Genomic DNA, 18,142 nt, shown 5'->3' with positions numbered 1-18,142 from the left:
CTCTTGTTATGCACTGCCTTTTCCTATCCCCACAATCCTCTCCTTTCCTCAATAATTCAGCTCTAAAAAATGTGCCTAGAAGTTAAACGTGTCTCCTTTTGAAGAGCTGGGAACCATCACATTATTCATTCTCACATCCCAACCACATTAGCTAATGCCTTTATAGAAAAGCCCAATGCGTATCACAAACCTATTGGTTTCCAACTGAATCCATTAGTACCTTTGCCATCTTAAAAACAAACAAACAAACAAACAAACAACTTTTTCCTTGTGGTAACTTACATATAACATAAAATTTTGCCATTTTAACCACTTTTAAGTGGACAATTTGGTGGCATGAGTTTCATTCATGATGCTGTGCAACTACTTCCAAACAATTTTTATCACCTCAGAGACTCTGTAATTCAATAAGCAATAACTCCCCATTTCCCCATCCCTCCAGTCCATGATAACCTTTCATCTGTTTTCTGTCTCTATGAATTTGTCTATTCTAAAATATTTCATATAAGTTGGATCAAACAATATTTTTCCTTTTGTTTCTGGCTTATTTCACTTAGCACAATGATGTCAAGGTTCATCTATGTTGTAGTATGTATTATTTCTTTTAATGACTGAATAATATTCCATTGTATGCATATACCACCTTTTATTTATCCATTCATCTGCTGATGGACACAGGTTGTTTTCATCTTTTGGCTACTGTTGATAATGCTGAAATGAACAGTGTCATACAAGTATCTCTATGAGTTCCTGTTTTCAATTCTTTGGGGTATATACCTATGAGTATATAGTAAATATAAAAATTACTATATGACCTAGGTCATATAATTTTTATATTCAGCTTTTTGAGGAACTGCCAAATTATTTTCCACAGTGGCTGCAACATTCTACATTCCCATTAGCAATGTATGAGAGAGTCAACTTCTCCACATCCTTGTCAACACTTGTTATTTTCCCCTTTAATTCTAGCAGTTCTAGTAGGTGTGAAGTGGTGTTATGATTTTGATTTGCATTCTCCTAATGACAAATTATGTTGAGAATCTTTTCATGTGTTATTGGCCATTTACGTGTCTTCTTTGAAGAAATGTCTACCCAAATCCTCTGCCCATTTTTTCAACTGGGATGTTTTTTTGTTGAGTTGTAGGAGTTCTTTGTATATTCTGGATATTAAAGCCTTATTAGATATATTATTTCCAAATATTTTTCCCACTACTAGGTATCTTTTCATTTCTTTGATAATGTCCTTTGATGAACAAAAGTTTTTAATTTTGATAAAGTCCAGTGTATTTATTTTTGGTGGTTGTTGTTGCTTATATAGCTAAGAATCATTGTCCAATTCAATTGTCATGAAGTTTTACTTCTATATTTTCTTTTAAGAGTTTTATAGTTTTTGGTCATATATTTAGATTGTTGATCCGTTTTGAGTTAATTTTTGTTTTTGATGTGAGACAGAGATCCAACTTCATTCTTTTTGTAATGTGGAAATCCAAATGTCACAACACCATTTGTTAATAAGACTCTTCTTTTTTCATTGAGTGTACTTGGTATTCTTTGCAAAAATCAATTGGCCGTAGATATTTAGATTTGTTTCTAGACTCTCAATACTATTCTATTGGTCTATATGACAGTCTTACACTCTTCTAATTACTGTGGTTTTGTAGTAAGTTTTGAAATCAGGAGATGTGCTCTTCTGATTTTGTTCTTTTTCAAAATTGTTTTGGCTAACCGGGGCCCTTGCAATTCCATGGGAATTAGAATCAACTTTTCCATTTCTGCAATCCTAACCATTTTAATAAACATATTTTTTAAAATTTAGATTTAATAACATTAACAATAATCGATCATAGAACTAAAGGGTGATTTTATTTGACCAAATTTGGAGTTGTTTTTTTAAAGCTTGGCTAAGACAGTCAATGTTCTATAAAAGACAAATGGTATTAATTATAGAAATATCTTCCAACAATATCTTGGAAAGCTATCACTATCTCTTCACAGCCCAACTGGTTCAGGTCTCCTAAGACTTTCAGGGGTCCTAAGCTGAATACCACACCAAGTTTGCAGTTGGCTATGACTCAGCTGAAACTTCGTTTTAGTCACCGAGCTATCAGTTCCCAGATTACAGTGATTATGTTCATCCTGGGGATGAAAGAAGACACCACTCTTAAATTCCTATTGTCTTTAAACTCAGAACACATTTGAGTCATAACTCCATGCTTGACTATCAAGAGTAGGACTGATTTCAAAATTAATGTTTGAAGTCTAGGAAGGATAAGAACATACAAACACAAGGGGGAAAAAAAAGTAAGTTCACATTCCCTTATCTAACACCTTTGATGCCAAAACCTTTGTGTTTCACAATTTTCAATTTTTCAGAATTCAAAAAGAAAATAACTCTCTCATGTACATATTGTGTACTACTATGCACCCTTAGTAAAGTCTGGGACAGCACTCCTTACTCAAACACAATCCTATTTTGCAGTCAAAAATACGAACTTGGAAAATGTAGGAAAAGCTTTAATATTTATTCATTATACCTTTTAATCTTATAAATTCTATTTCTAGGAAACAATACTTGCTTGCTTAAATCAATTAGGATACAGCTATATGATAGCATGTAATGCAGTCACTAAAAATAATTTTGTAGGGTCAGCCAAGTGGTGCACTGGTTAAGAGTTGTCTTGGGACACCAGCTCTGAACAGCAGGGCCCCGGTTTGGATCCCACATGAGGGCCAGTGATGCTGCGCCCTCTACAGCTAAGATGGTGAACAACAGCTTGACCTGGAGCTGGGCTGCCATGAGTCGCCGGTGATGGCTAGGCTGCAGTGGGGCAGCAGTGGGCTGCCGTAAGCTACCGTGAGGGGCCGGCAGCCAGCGTGAGCTGCCAAGAGCCACCATGAGCAGCCATCCAATGGCCGGAGAGAGACTGCCTCAGCCAGGAAGAGCTCAATGATAATACCAACATGGGCCAATGAAGCAACATCCTCCACAACTAGACTGAAGAACAAAAGGACAGCAACTTGCCTGTTCCCCTTCCCCGATTCCCCAATAAAAATCTTAAAAAAAAAACCCACTTTTGTAGAGGAATATTTATGACATGGAAAATTATAACAATGTATTTCAACATGAAAAAGTAGATTATTAAATGATATGGTATATACTCAAAAGAAGGAAAAAGAGGAACTCGAACAAATATTTTCACATCCATGTTTATAGCAACATTATTCACAACAACATTACTCACAACAACCAAAAGGTGGCAGCAATCCAAGTTTCCATCAATGGACAAACAAAACATACAATGGAATATTGGTTAGCCTTCAAAAGGAAATTCTGACACATGCTACAACACAGATGAATCCTGAGGACATTATGCTAAGTGAAATAAGTCAGTAAAAATGGGGAAAACTCTGTATGATTCCGCTAATATGAGATCCCTAAAGTAGTCAAATTCATAGAGACAGAAAAGAGAATGGTTGCCAGGGGCTGGGGGGAGGGAATAATGGAGAGTTGTTTAATGGGCACAGTTGCAGTTCTACTAGATGGAAAAGTTTTAGAGATGGATGGTAGTGAGACTTGAACAATAATGAGAATGTAATCAATGCCACTGAAATGTATTACACCCCCCGAGTCTCCCCCATTTTGGAAATGGCCCCCAAATCCACCAAATTAATCAGACCAAAATTCCTGGAATAAGCCCTGACTCCTTTCCCTCATATTCCCATATCCAATTCTTCAATAAATCCAGGCAGCTGAATTTTAAAAATCTACCCAGAAGCTAGCTACTTACTTCTCACCACGCCATAGGGCCTAGGTAATAAAAACTAGCACTTAAACTAATACGTTAAGCGTGCTCAACAAATTCTAGTGCCTGTTCTATATCTAAATTCTTTTCACATATGAACCCATTTCATCCTCGCAATGACCCTATAGGGTAAACACAAGCGTTATCGTTAGCTTTACATCACCAGTTAAGAGGAACAGAGAAGTCAAGTATTTTGCCCAAGATCACACAGCTAATGAGCTGGAGGATCAGAATTTGATTCAGGAGCCCATAGGCTGGCTATGCTTGTACCCACTATATGACACTGCTTCTTGGTCTCAGGTGGCTTGCTCTCTTACATTATTTAGGTCTCTGTTCAATATCCCTGCCTTAGAGAGGTCGTCCCTGAAATCCTAACTTAGCCTCAGAACAAAGCTGCCATTCTCTGTCACCTTTCTCTGCTGTACCTCAGCACTGAATTAATAATTATTATATAATATGTGAGTTCCACGCAGGCAGAGATTTCACCTGGTTTGTAGCTGAATCCCAAGCACCTAGAATAGCGCCTGGGCCACGTTAGACACTCCATAATTATCTGCTGAAGGAGAGCCTTCTATAGGGCTGGCTGCTAAGAGTCAGACAGACGCTTCCTAACTATGCGACCTTGGGCAGCTTATTCAACCCTTGTCCCCGTGTCTGTATCTGAAAAAGAGTACTTCCCCTCAGGGACGTTTCAAAGATGAAATGAGTTGTGGCAGGGGGAGCGTTTAGCACGGTACCTACACATAGTACACACTAGATAAGTGTGAACTACAAGTAATACATAATAAGAAGGAAAAATGGTATGTTGGAACCTTCCTGAAGTGCTTTTCATTTTTTAAAAAGGGTACACAGACTGTGGAGTACATAAAAAAATAAAGAGGTTGATGCAGCTTATTAAATGTTCTGTGATGACAAAAATTAGGCAAGTATGTATAAACTCAGTCTAATACTGAAAATGAAGAGAATTCAAGAAACATATAAATCCCACTTTCACATTCTCTACTGCATTGCTCTTTAGATATTTCTAAATCACGCCCAACACTTCAATTTTGAATGTATGGGCACATTTTTTTAAGCCACCAGTTAAATCAAAGACTGAGATGACAAAAAATTTCCTTCCAAATAAATCAGTTGTAGTAGTTCAGGATACAATTTTAGGCTAAACAGAACTGAATGCCTATGTTCAGTTACTGCCCACTGTACTGCCTCTGCTCAGTGGAAATCCCATGTGTCAAGTGCAACCCTGGCAGCCACGCCTCCTGCTCTTCCGTGTTCTCCTTTCAGTAGCTCAATAGCCTCAGGAGACTGTTCAGAAGTGGGGCACCCAGATCTGCCCCAGTCACTCACTTCTGCTAACGGAGTGGTTAGGGCCACGGCCATCCGAACTGCTGAGGACAGACAGCAACTGTGTATGAATAGGTGGAGGGAAATTTAGACCTGGCTGGGGACGGAGGAGTCCCAGCAAGAAGCATCTGGCCCCGTGCCCGGGGTGCTGATCTCTTTCTACGAGACTGCAACCCTCACAGCAAGCACCTCTCCAGACTGTCCCTGGGATGTAAATGACTCTCACAGTCTCCCAACCACAGCATTTCTCAGCGGCCAATAGAATGCTTTAGAAAGTCTGAACCCATGCCGTTTGCTCCACAGAAAAACAGCCAACTCCTTGCGTTTCTTCTTTCACTAGACTTTGATTATGTAACTGGAAATATCAGTTCAGTTGCCAGCTGGTAAGGACCTCCTAGTACTCACTCTCCCAGTAGATGGGGACGGGATGTGGTGGTGCAGGGGAAGCAGGCCGACTCAGCTGGGAACATTCCATTCCAACTTAGGAGCTCTTTATTTAACGGGTGGGAAGGCCATTTCTTTTAGAATCCCATCAGAGACTTTAATCATGTGATTATCCTCCAGCTAGCCAGAGGCAGCTAAGAAGGTTCGGGTATTTTTACTCTAGAAAATACCGCAAGTATAGTTATTTAACAGAAACTTTAAAAATAAACAGATTGGGGCAGCTGGTTAGCTCAGATGGTTGGAGTGTAGGCTCACAACACCAAGGTTGCCGGTTCGATTCCCATATGGGCCAAGGAGCTGCACTCTCTGCAACTAGATTGAAACAACTACTTGATTTGGAGCTGATGGGTCCTGGAAAAACACACTGTTCCCCAATAAAATTTTTAAAAATGAAATAAATAAGATAAAAATAAACAGATTATCTGACTATAGCTAAATCACCTGAGAGACGCAAGGTATTTAAATTTTCTCAAAATATGCACTTAACATGCTAATTACAAAAATAATATAAATTACACTTGATTCAGATGGCCTCTTGCTAGGGAGTGAGTAACAATCCTGAAGTTTGCTCTGGGATCAAATGTCTTAAGTTTGTGGTCCTTTGTGAGCGGATCTTATGCCTGCTTTTGTTCTTGTCCTTCCTTTTCATGTACCAAGTTTATATAAGCATCAGACTTTGCGGCATATAATAACACCTATAATTTTTTTAGCTTGCAATATGAGCTAAGCACACCAGTAGGTGTTAGAGAAGTAAAAATGGCCACTGAGACATTTGCACGTGAAGACTTTAGGTAAGTAAATATACAAGTGACTACTACCCAGGAAGAAAAGATACCTGCAATAGGGCCGGGGATGTGAAGAAGAAAGACCTGAGCGATACACAAGAGAAATAAGAAACCACTGAAGAGGCTGCTCTGATAAAATCCAGGCAGAAACTAACAATGATGGTGGCAGCGGGAATGAGGAGGAATAGATGGAGTGCAGTGTCATTTGAAGGTCTTAGAATCGACAGGCCTTACAGGCTGACTGGGGAGACAGGAAGGGATGCCTAGACTAGGAGTCCTGTCTGACCTGAGCAACCGAGCTCACTAAGCAAGAAGGACCTTTCAAACCTTCATCTCCTCCTTCACGAGGTTCAGTGGGAAATAATCTTTTATTTTGTATAGAGAGAGTGGAAAACTTGATGCTTTCAGACAGAAACATTATTAAATTCCATTGCCATATCAACCAAACTCCATTTGTTTAATCATTCAACCAGTGTTTGTTGAGTGCCTGCCACGTGCCAGCACTGGGCAAAGCTCTGGGGACGCAGCAGGGACTGAGGACCCTGCCCCCTTTCCTATCTACCCTCCTCAACCCAAAGCCTCCTCCTCTCACGCCTTGGTTTCCACTCCCACTGGCCTTCTGACTGTAGAACAAATATTCAGCACTTTTTCCTTGTGACTTCAACCTACTCTTTTTTTTTTCTTTTTGCAGTAGGTAATCTTATTTACATTGATACAGAATCATTTTACATTCTTAGATCAGACACTAATAGATGCTTTATTTAGTAAATTATGAAGGAAAACAAAAAGGAAACTATTTGTAAGTGTTCTCCATTAACTTCTCTTACCACAGCAGGAGGGTCTGGAAACACATGGAACCCACACATCCTACAAGCCGAGGCTGGAGAAACTGTGTTTTGCTCTGGCTAGATGGTGGAGAGCCTTCAACTGCTTAGACTGTACTGTCCTCTTCTCAAGGAACCTACTCTTTATTTGCCCCTCATTGACATTTTTCAGGCTCAAAGTTCTTCCATTTAAAAAAACAAAAAAACAAAAAACCCTCTCCTTGAGCACTGCAGCAGCAACAAAATGTCAGATGTGTCCTTACTCCCTTTGGCCCTGAAATGCCCCTTTGGAACTTGCCCCACAGAAATTCCTGCACGCATATGAAAGAAATGCACGAGTAAACACGCACAGGTATGCTCAGGGTAGCATTATGTGAGAGGACTAAAATGTCTAGATAAAACTAAAATGTCCAGAGAATATACAACAGCACAAGAAAATACAATACATCTGCTTATGTAGTGAGATGTCTAAAACATACAGAGAAAATACAAGCTTTTACAGACTATCTGGCAATAAACCCAAGATTTATAAAGTAAATGTGTAAACGCGTGTGTATGGTAATGTGGTAATGTGCACAGAAAAATCTGGAAGGATATGCCTCAAATTGTTAACCGTGGTTATATATGAGGGAATGGGATTTTGGAGATTATTCTCAGTCATATTTTTAATGTTTAAAACTTTTACAATAAGTACATACTGCTTCAGTAATCAGAATAAAACAATAAAGATAAGAGGCTATCATAAAAAGGAAAAATAGTAACTATCGGCCTTGTCCACTGTATCTATTGCATTATGACAATAGTCCAAAATCCTTACCACCAGGGCTCTAGGTAAGCTGGCACCTCTCCAATGGGGATTCAGTCTCTACCACCCACCACCTGGTTCTGCTTGAGGTCACCCACGACTTGAACACTGCTAAACCTAACGTCCATTTTACATTTTTGGCTTATTTGACATAGCAACCATTTTTGACACAGCTAAACGTGGCTTTTGAAGACTGTCTTTTCTTGCTTTCCTGCTCTTAAGAGTTTCTTCCATCTCTCTGGTCTCTTCTACTGGTGCCTTCTCCTGACTGGAGTTTACTTCTGAAAATACTCAGGACTACACCTGAGGTCCACTCCTCTGTAATCTATCCCATGGCATCTGTTAACACCTTTAGGCTAACAGTTCCAAATGCACCACTTTATTTCAGATGTCTCTTCTGAACTCCAGATTCATACACCCAACTGCCTATGTGACTCCTCTACTTGGAAACCTCCCAGGCATCTCAGGCTCAGTGTGCACACAGGACTCATGTTCACACACACACACACACACACACACACACACACACACACACACACACACACACACACACACACACACACACACACACACACCCTGCTACTCTTTCTCCATTATGTCTTGTCTCAGTAAATGGCACTACCATCTATTCAGCTGGTCAAGCCAGAAACCTGGGTATCATCCTGGATGCCCCTCACTCTCTCATCCCACAGCCAAACATTCACCATCTCATGGTGCTGAATATTTCTTGGTTCTGTTTTCCTCTTTCCATCTTAACGCTGCCGAGCCCCCAGTAACCCCGTTCTGGACTATAGCACTAATCTACTCACGGATCACCACCAGCAACTCCCACCCGCTTCCAGTCCTTTCTCCCTTCAGCAGCCAAAGTGACCTTTGAAAATAAAATTCTGACCCAGTAATTTTCTGCTTTAAACCTTTTAGTGGCTTCTCATTAGGAAGCTACTTTCAAATTTATGACAATAGGCATTCGCGTTTTTTCTGTAATGGGGGACAATTAGATAAATTTAAATGTAGTATGGTTAAAAAGCATACGAGAACTGGGTTTGTCTATTAGTCTGCTGTAGAATCTCAGTGCCTAGCAAGGTCTTTGTACATAGTTGACCCTAATAAATATGGAATTAATGAATGAATGAATGAGACACGGCAGAACCTAGGATGGCCACAGAGTTGAGGAAGGTATATTTTTGTTGTGCCTTGCTTTATAAAATGAAACATGCATTCATATTACATACATTACATATTCATGCACACACATGTTGATGGAAAAGAGTGAAAGAAAAATACATAGGAGGGATCACTGATGGAGAGAGGCATAGGTAGAGGGGTTAACCTTAATCAGAAAAGCAAAGATGAGGGGAAATAGACTGGGTTGTCAGAAAAGTCATAACGTATTTTTTCTACGTTTTTCGTTGCAAAAATGCGTCATGACTTTTCCGAGAACCCAATACATTTACATATGCATTATACACACACTTTTTTTTTTTTTTTTTGAGGGAAGGAGAGGAAAGAAGTTGCAGCAGTGCCCCCTGAAGGCTTCCGTTTCCTGTTTGGTGTCAGAAGCAAGAGGATCTACTAAGAACGAGGAGAAAGGGTGTAGAGATGTGGGTCCGTATAAGACTCAAATGTATCATAATAATCTGAGGGACTGTGACAAAACGATTCCTGAGCCCGACCACACAGCGGTTCTGTTTTAGTAACCGAGGGCGGGGGTGGCTCTAATGTACAACTCACCTTGTTTAGTGCTGCCCTAAGGAACCGCGCCTCGGTCTCTGAGCCACGAGGTCACTGAGTTCACTGATGACATTTTCTCCTTCATTATTATACTAACCACAACTGAGCACACTGGGTTAGTGATAAACCCACCACCAGTCAAAACCACAGTGACATGCAATGTCCACTCTGTCTTTCCATCCAACTGAGAAAGAGCAACATGGAGGAGAGGGAAAATATAGACAGGACTATTATCTGCTCACACATGGCTTGCATGGGAAGGGCACATTTCCTGGTGGGGTGTTACCAGGATGTCCATCCCTGCCAGAGCGCAAAAGGGAAAACAAAAATAGGCCTCATTCTCCATTCTCTCTCCTGTTTTTCTGGCTTAAAACTAACACTTCATCTAGCTATCGAGAACATGAATCCAAGTATGCTTTGGAGCTGAATTACTATCAGCTGAAAATAGCCCAGCAGGGGGAAAAATCAGAATTTTTAAACTTTTAAGCAAGCCAGTGTTTCTGAAGCAGAAAATATCTTGGTGTGCTCAAGGATATGATCAACAAAGGTCAGGGTGACGGAAAGGTAGTGAAAAGATGAGAGGCTGGGGAACAAAATGAGGTTGAAGAGGAGGCAGGCGCCATATTACAGCATGAATAGACAGGTAAGCAGTGTGTGGCGTCAGCATGACAGAGCACTCTGCTATAGTGAGAGCAGACACAAGAGACCAGTTATGAGATGCTGCTGAGATCCACGCAACAAAGTTGGTCTAAGATAGTACCAGTGGAAACAGAGAAGACAAATTCAAAATATATTTTGAAGGTAGAACTAAGAGTGCTAGAGGAAGAGGGGACAATGGCAGAGAAATTAAGGATGACACCCAGGTTTCTGACGTTGGAAACTGGAAGGATTTGGTGGTACTATTTACTGAGATGTCAAAGACAGGATGTGGAAAGGCAGGTCCGAGTAGATGGGATATGAAAGCGAAGCCAGAGTTACTCCTTGGGCAGTCAAAGAGGCAGTCAGATGTAGGGTCTGGAGCTCAGAAGTCAGTCTTGGACATAGTCGGACAATTAAGTTCGTGAACTTTCCACCATGTTAAGTGCACAGTGGGACAGTTTGCGAACTTAATTGTCCGACCTCGTAACATTGGGGAGCCACAAGTTCATTAATGGTATTTAAAGCCCTGGGAATAGATGAGTGCGTAGAGCGAGAAGAGGGCCTAAGCCACACCCCGAAGAATTCAGAGGTTCCAAAAAAGAAAGAAATGCCAGCAAAAGATCAAGGAATGGATAATAGGGCAGGAGAAAGTCAAGTTAGGAAGAAATTTCATGAACATAATAGAAAACTGTGCTTAAATCTTCTCAGAGACCCAGTAAGATAGGATAGGAATGTATCTATTGGAAGCAGCAACATAGAGACCTTGAATGACCCTGAGAAATTTCATAGGAGTGATGGAAAAAGACATCAAATTGTAAGAGAGTGAAGAGTAAATGAGTAATTAAGAGCGACAATACATCTAGATAACATTTTAGGAATTCTGCCTTAAAAGGAGTCAGAGAAATGAGGTGAGAGAGGAAGAGATGTATTAGGGTCTAGGCAGGTGTTCGACTCTTCAATTTTTAATATAATGGGTACCAGATCATTAATGCCCTTATTCCTTCCGTTGTTCAAGAAATACTTACTGAGCACCAGAAAAATGTCCTTATGGAGTTTACGATCTACCAGGGGACAGAGGCAATAAACAAACACATACATACCAATCTCGAGTGGAGATATATACTTTGAAGTTATACAAAGCAAGTTAAGGGGCTAGAGAATAACAGTGATGTTTTAAATAAGTGAATCAGGGATGCCAGCTCTGAGGGGGTAGCATTTGAAGAAGTGCATGATGTGGAGGAGCAAGAATCCTAGATAGGAAGGGGCTGACGGGGGAGAGGAGGTGGAAAGGAGAAAGAAAAGTGTTCCAGGCAGGGGGGTGATATGTTAAGGGCCAGTGAGAGGCCGGTGTGGCTGGAGTACCTCAAGAGACAGGCAGAGCGGGAAGAGATGGGGACAGGGAGGTATCAGGGGCCTTACAGTACGTGGCTAAGAGTTTGGACTTGATACTGTTCGTAGAGAAGCCATTGTGAGTAGTATAAAACAGAGAAGAATCATGTGGTTGTCATAAGAACTCAGACCATGAGGTACACAAGTGAAGACAGGAAGATGGCTTAGGAAGCGACTGCAGAAGTCCCGAGAAGACTGGGCTTGATGGTGGCCTGGGTGTGGGTTGGGAGGTTAGGAGTGTGTGGATTTGGGATAGGTGCTAATGGATCAAATATGAGGTGTAAGAGAAAGCCAGGAATCGAGGACAACTTTAGGTTTTGGACTGAGCAACAGGGTGGAGTCATTGCTGAGATGAGGAACAATGGAAGAAGTACAGGTTTAGAAAACAACTCAGGAAGTTGGTTTTGGACCTGTTACCTTGGAGATGTCTATTAGATAACTAAATGGAGAGACCTAAACAGGCAACTGAAAGGCAAGAGAGAGCCAGGGACTGGAGACAAGTATGTGGAAGTCATCGATATACAGATGGTATTTAAGGCCCTGGAAATGAATGAGGTCACCTAAGAAGTGAGTGAGATGCGGAAGAGTTCAGAGAACAAAGTCCTCTTGGCACTTCAGAGTTTAGAGGCCATGAATAGGAAGAGAAGGGTCCAGAGGGGAGACTGAGAAAAAAACGAGTTGTGAGCAGAATCAAGATGGAGTGGCATCACAGAAGCCAAACAAAGAAAGAATTTCAAGAAGGAGGGAGTGGTCACCTGTGCTCCCTGCTGCTGAGACAAGCATGAGCTTCCTGAGAAAATGTCCAGGGCCTCTGTGACTCATGACGAATGAACAACGCTCTGAGATAACATTCCTTCCCCATAAGTATACTCAGGACTACTCAGTAACCTGGAAAAGTGACCCTCAGTTCTTCTAGAACACCAATGCTGTTTCCATCAATGCCTTATCACAAGGCAAGACCTTCCTCAGGGTTCTCCCAGGAAGCAACCCAGGAGAGCCCTGTGTCTGCAAAACAGAAACAGCTCGAATGGGTAGGCTTAGAAAATGGGAAGCAGACCAGTGCTCACAGCCAAGAGAATCAGGTCTGTTAGCACAGGACAGAACTATTCTACTGGTTTCCACATCTTTCTAACTCATAGCCTGTGAGAAGAAAATGATCACTCCTCCCATCGGATATAGTCACCAAAACTGCAAAACAGCTTCAGTTTCTGAAACTTCTGATTATTCATTGTTTCTAACCCCCTTTTCTTCCACTATTCTTTGTTCAGGTTGCAGCACCTGACTTTTTTTAAAAATCAGGTCTGTTGAGGTTTGACTTGTATACAGCAAAAACTCACTCTTTTGAAGTTCGCTGTGTTCTGACAAATGTATACAATCATCGTAACCTCCACCTCAAAGAAGATGTAGAATATTTTCATCACTCCCAAGTGTCCTCTCGCCCCTGTGCAGTCACTCTCCTCCGCCCACTTCCAGTCCTTGGCTAGCAATGATCTGATTTCTGTGTCTAGATTTGCATTTTCAGAATGTCATGTAAATGGAGTCAAATAGTATGCAGCCTTGGTATCTGGCTTCTTTTACTTAGCGTAATACTTCTGAGATTTATCCATGGTGTTACATGGATCAGTAACTTGTTCCTTTTTGCCGCTGAACAGTATTCCATTGTATGGATGTACCACAGTTTATCCACAGACCAACTGATGCTCACTTGAGTTGTTTCCAGGTTTTATCTATTATGAAAAAAACTTCTCTAAATTTTTGCTAAAAGGTCTTAGGTGAACATGGGTTTTCGTTTCTCTTGGGTTAATACTTGGAAGTAGGATCACTAGGCCACGGAGCATCTAGCTTTTGTCCACCAAGAATAGGTAAATATTTACTGAGCACTAACTTTAGATCACACATTGTGCTAAGCTCTTTCTATGCCTCATGTCATTCAATTCTTAAAACGACAATGCAGTTATTATTGTTCCCATCTTACTAATAAGGGACTAATTTCCCTTTCCCAAGGTCACACAGGTAGTGGGTAGGAGAGCCAGGATTCTCAAACCCAGAAATTGCAGGGCAAAGCTCAAATTGTCAGCCATTTTGCTCTGCTCCCTCCTCCAAGGCAAATGCAAGATGTCTGAGAGACAGGTCACAAAATCTACCTGATGCTCTATGTCTTTCGACCATTGCTGACTATTCCTTTCTTCCTTTTTAAATCACGACAACAAATACAGTGGAACTCTCTGAGGACCATTATATTAAAATAATAACATGCCATTTTAAAGTCAGAATTGTATAGGACATTATGAGAAAAATGCTTGGAACTGTTTCACACAAGTTTATAAATATTAACTTACTGGGGTTAAATAACAACTCTAAGGGAAGCAAAAGTCAGCGTTCTTCTACCACTATGGTAAACACTCATGGCTAATAACAATCTCTTCTAGAGACTTCTCCACTCTCATGACATGAGGCACGTCTGGCAGAAAAATACAAGGACTCTGGAATCAGACAGGCCTGGATTCAAATGTTGGCTTTGCTCCCTAGTGGACAGGTGCCTATATACCTCCTCACAGGTAAACACTGGTGGTAATAAGTCCTAATGTGCAGGGTAGTCATACAGATCCCACGGCACGACATGGGTGAAAACACTAAACACGGAGCCTTAGTCAATAACCCTTCCTTTCCCTCCTTCTCCTTCTCGTCCAGGATGTACTGCTGAACCTCTGAAATCAGTACGACAGACGTAGGTTACTCAGCAAAAACTTTTATTGGTTTCTTAAGTTTTCATCCAAATAGCAGTGAAGGAGAGACTGGAAGGAGGTGATTCTGTAAAATTTCATCTTTTATCTTTAAAAAAGTCATGTAAACTTTGCACTTAATTCCACAACATAATCAAAGGTATTTTGTTGGTATGTTATACATCTGTAATGCAGATTTAAAAAATAAATTTATACCTCCTTCACCCATTTCTCCCAACCCTCCACCCCCTGCCTCTGACAACCACCAATCTATTCTCTGTATCTATAAGCTTGGTTTGTTGTTTTCAGAATCCACATATATAAGAGATCATATGGTATTTGTCTTTCTCTGACTTACTTAACATAATACCCTCAAGGTCTATCCATGTTGTTGCAAATGGCAAGATTTCATTCTTTTTTATGACTGAATAATATCCCATTGTATATGTATACCATAATTTCTTTATCCAGTCATCCACTGATGGACACTTACATTTTTCTCGTATCTTAGCTATTGTAAATAATGCTATAATGAATATGGTGGTGCACATATCTTTTCTAGCAAGTGTTTCCTTTTCTTTAATAAATACCCAAAAGGGGAATTGCTGAGTGATATGGTAGTTCTATTTTTAATTTTTTGAGAAACCTCCAAATTATTTTCCATAGTGGCTGCAACAATTTACATTCCCACCAACGGTGCATAAGTGTTCACTGTTCTCCACATCCTCGCCAACACTTAAGTTTTGTCATTTTGATAACAGCCATTCTAACAGGCGTGAGGTAATACCTCATTGTAGTTCTGATTTGCATCTCCTTTATGATTAATGATGCTGAGCACTGTTCCATGTACTTGTTAGCCATCTGTAGGTCTTCTTTGGGAAAATGTCTATTTAGATCTTCTGCCCTTTTTTAATCACATTGTTCTTTTTGCTATTGAGTTGTATGAGTTCTTTATATAGTTTGGATATTAGCCCCTTAGATGTATGATTTGAGAATATTTTCTCCCATTTAGTATGTTGCCTTTTCATTTTGTCGATGGTTCCCTTTGCTGTGCAGAAGCTCTTCAGTGTGATGCTGCCCCACTTATTTATTTTTGCTTTTGTTGTCAAATTCAAAAATCATTGCCAAATCCTATATCAAGGAGCTTATCACCTGTTTTCTTCTAGGAGTTTTATGATTTGGGGACTTACATGCAGAGTTATTTTTATCTAAAAATGCTGTACACTTATCTCCAGGTAAATAACTTCGCTTTCTCCTGAAATTTTTAAGAATATTTGTTTTAGGAAGATTTCCTCTCATAAACGGTGGCTTTACTTACATGCTACCACACGGCCACTCACCTGGAATATGAAGACTTCCAATGATAAAGCATACACCTACAAGTCTTATGAAGACTTCGGAATGACTTCTCACACTCTGTGGTCATTATTCCCTCCTATCCGCAACATCTTAACATCTACCCTACTACACCACCCTGTTTGCAGTCTTGGCTCCAAAAGCTTTTAATTCTCCAAACAAGAAAACAGCTCCTTTGTGTTAGCCCTACATGTGGGGCCTCCTGGCCACCTGGAAAATAAAGAGATGCTGGCTGCAACCTGCTTTCCGCAATACACCTCAGTTACAGCTACAAGTGTAAAGAGAAATACGGCACATCCAAAAGTATTTTTCAAATAAAAAGAAGACACTGGACAAACATGACCTGAAGTAAAGTGGGGTGACAGAGATTAATAGTGTTTAACATAAATTGAAGACTTTAACATACTAATCCAGAAAAGCCAAAGGATTTAACTCAACTGCTCAGAGTTCTATATGCAATATGATAAACAAGTAATTTAGTCCTTAAAACACATTTTCATGAAATAGCATTATTTTTCTTCATACAGTTTTTCTGTCCTAAGGTAGTGCCACATGCTGCCTTTTGTTTATGTCATATACACTTTAGGTACGTAATTCAAAAGTCCCTGGTTGTTTTAAGTACCTGGGGCAACATGTAAAGTCACTGAAATCTTCTTTTCATTATTTTGTCATCGAAATCCCCTTGATAAACATATTTTTTTGTGCTAAAATGGTCTCCCCTGGAAGGCAGGGGTGGGAAGTCCTTGTCGATGAGCTCTTGACCAACCACACAGGGGGCTGCTGACAGGTTAAGAAATTTTGCTTTCAGAAGCTATTTTCAGAAACCAGCATATAGGAAAGTACTATTATTATTTTATTATTTTTTTTTTAGCAATCCATGTGGACTAATTGATGAATAAAAAGTTAGGAAACTTCAAATCAATAAATATTGTCTGGGACCTAATGACATGTCAGCAAGAAACACAAAGGACAACAAAGATACAGGCTCTGTGCCCTGGAGTTGACCATCCAAGTGGAAAAAGGTAAGTTCAATATAAAGGAAGGGCATCTTACCCGGACTAGATGGGAGAGTGTGAGGTCTGAGAAAAGGCCTCTTGAAGGCAGGAACATCACCTGAAGGATGAGGAGGCATTAATAAACACAACAGACCAATCTAAGAGGGCAGGGTTGGCCATCAGCAAGGCCAGCTGGCGGCATCAGACCTGGGTTCCAGACCTGCCTCCACCAACAACCTGAGCAAGCCGTCTGAACTTTCCAGTTCTCATTTTTCCTCGCCTGTGAGATAGGATGGTTAGATTATGTCGGCTGACCTTATCCCTTGCTGTGCATAAGAATCACCTAGGACTTTTCTAAAAATACTGCCTCCCTCCCCCAGAAATGTGGTTTCACTTGGTAGGGCACCAGTGTTTCTTTCAAAAGCTTTCCCGGTAATGCTAATATGCAACCAGGGCTGAGAACCAGGTCTGTGGTTATCAACCCTTAGTGCACAACATCCTCTGTGGCATGCAGGCTGCATTCTGAACAATTAGACCAGAATCTCTGGGGGTGGGACCCAGGCATCAGTATGTTTTAAAGTTCCCAGGCTGATTCCAAGTTGCAGCCAATGTTGAGAATCACTGTTCCATACTTCAACTAGATACTTCAACTTCCTATTGCAGGAGGATGGGGAAAGGGAGGAAAGGGAAGCTCGTAAGTTTCTCTCTCTCTCGATCTTATTTCAAATTAAAAAGAGGACTGAATGCCGAAGTCCACTGACGGATTTTAAATGGGACTGTACCATATAGTAGGGTTGATTTTGGACATGTGTGTAATTCATGTTGGTGAATGACAGGTAGAAAAAGCCCATTCCAAAATGCTTTCAGTTCTAAATTTAGAATTCAACGGAACACATCTATAAAATGACTCCATGGTGCGTTCTCTGCAATACTTATTTAGAATTTGATTTGCATGGTTGACTATAATATGAACATTACGTTCCCTACCCCCAAGGTTACTTAAATCCACTTATTAGGCAATGGTGAACTAAACAAACAGTAATTAGAAACACTCCAGACTACCTTTTAAATCTGTTTCTAAATTATATTTTTCCTGCACCAAAGCCCATACACACAGCATGTCCACAAACATCATGAAACCAAAGCCTCAGAAATATTTACATTAATAAGAGCACAAGCTACCTCTGGGCCTTCACATTGTGGATTCTGCAGGGAACTCAAAGGCTGCTTTAAAACAGGGCTGTTCATTCCTGTTATTTCTCACATCTGGGTAAATAAAGCACTGCCCACATGTGGTTAGAAAT

General features: G+C 40.5%; 1 protein-coding gene across 1 annotated transcript in view; it reads right to left on the bottom strand.

The window, feature by feature from the left end:
- Positions 1–18,142, bottom strand: part of ANO6 (anoctamin 6) — a 194,864-nt gene that overhangs the window by 131,243 nt on the left and 45,479 nt on the right. Inside the window, exon 2 of the mRNA XM_019653066.1 lies at positions 16,897–16,956. Within this exon, the coding sequence (XP_019508611.1) occupies positions 16,897–16,956 (60 nt within the window). The remainder of the gene's footprint in view (positions 1–16,896; positions 16,957–18,142) is intronic.

Source organism: Hipposideros armiger, unplaced genomic scaffold (genome assembly GCF_001890085.2).
Source record: "Hipposideros armiger isolate ML-2016 unplaced genomic scaffold, ASM189008v1 scaffold_194, whole genome shotgun sequence".
NCBI classification, from domain to species: domain Eukaryota; kingdom Metazoa; phylum Chordata; class Mammalia; order Chiroptera; family Hipposideridae; genus Hipposideros; species Hipposideros armiger.
Note: the sequence above shows the minus strand (reverse complement) of the source record. Positions and strands in the feature narration are given on the sequence as shown.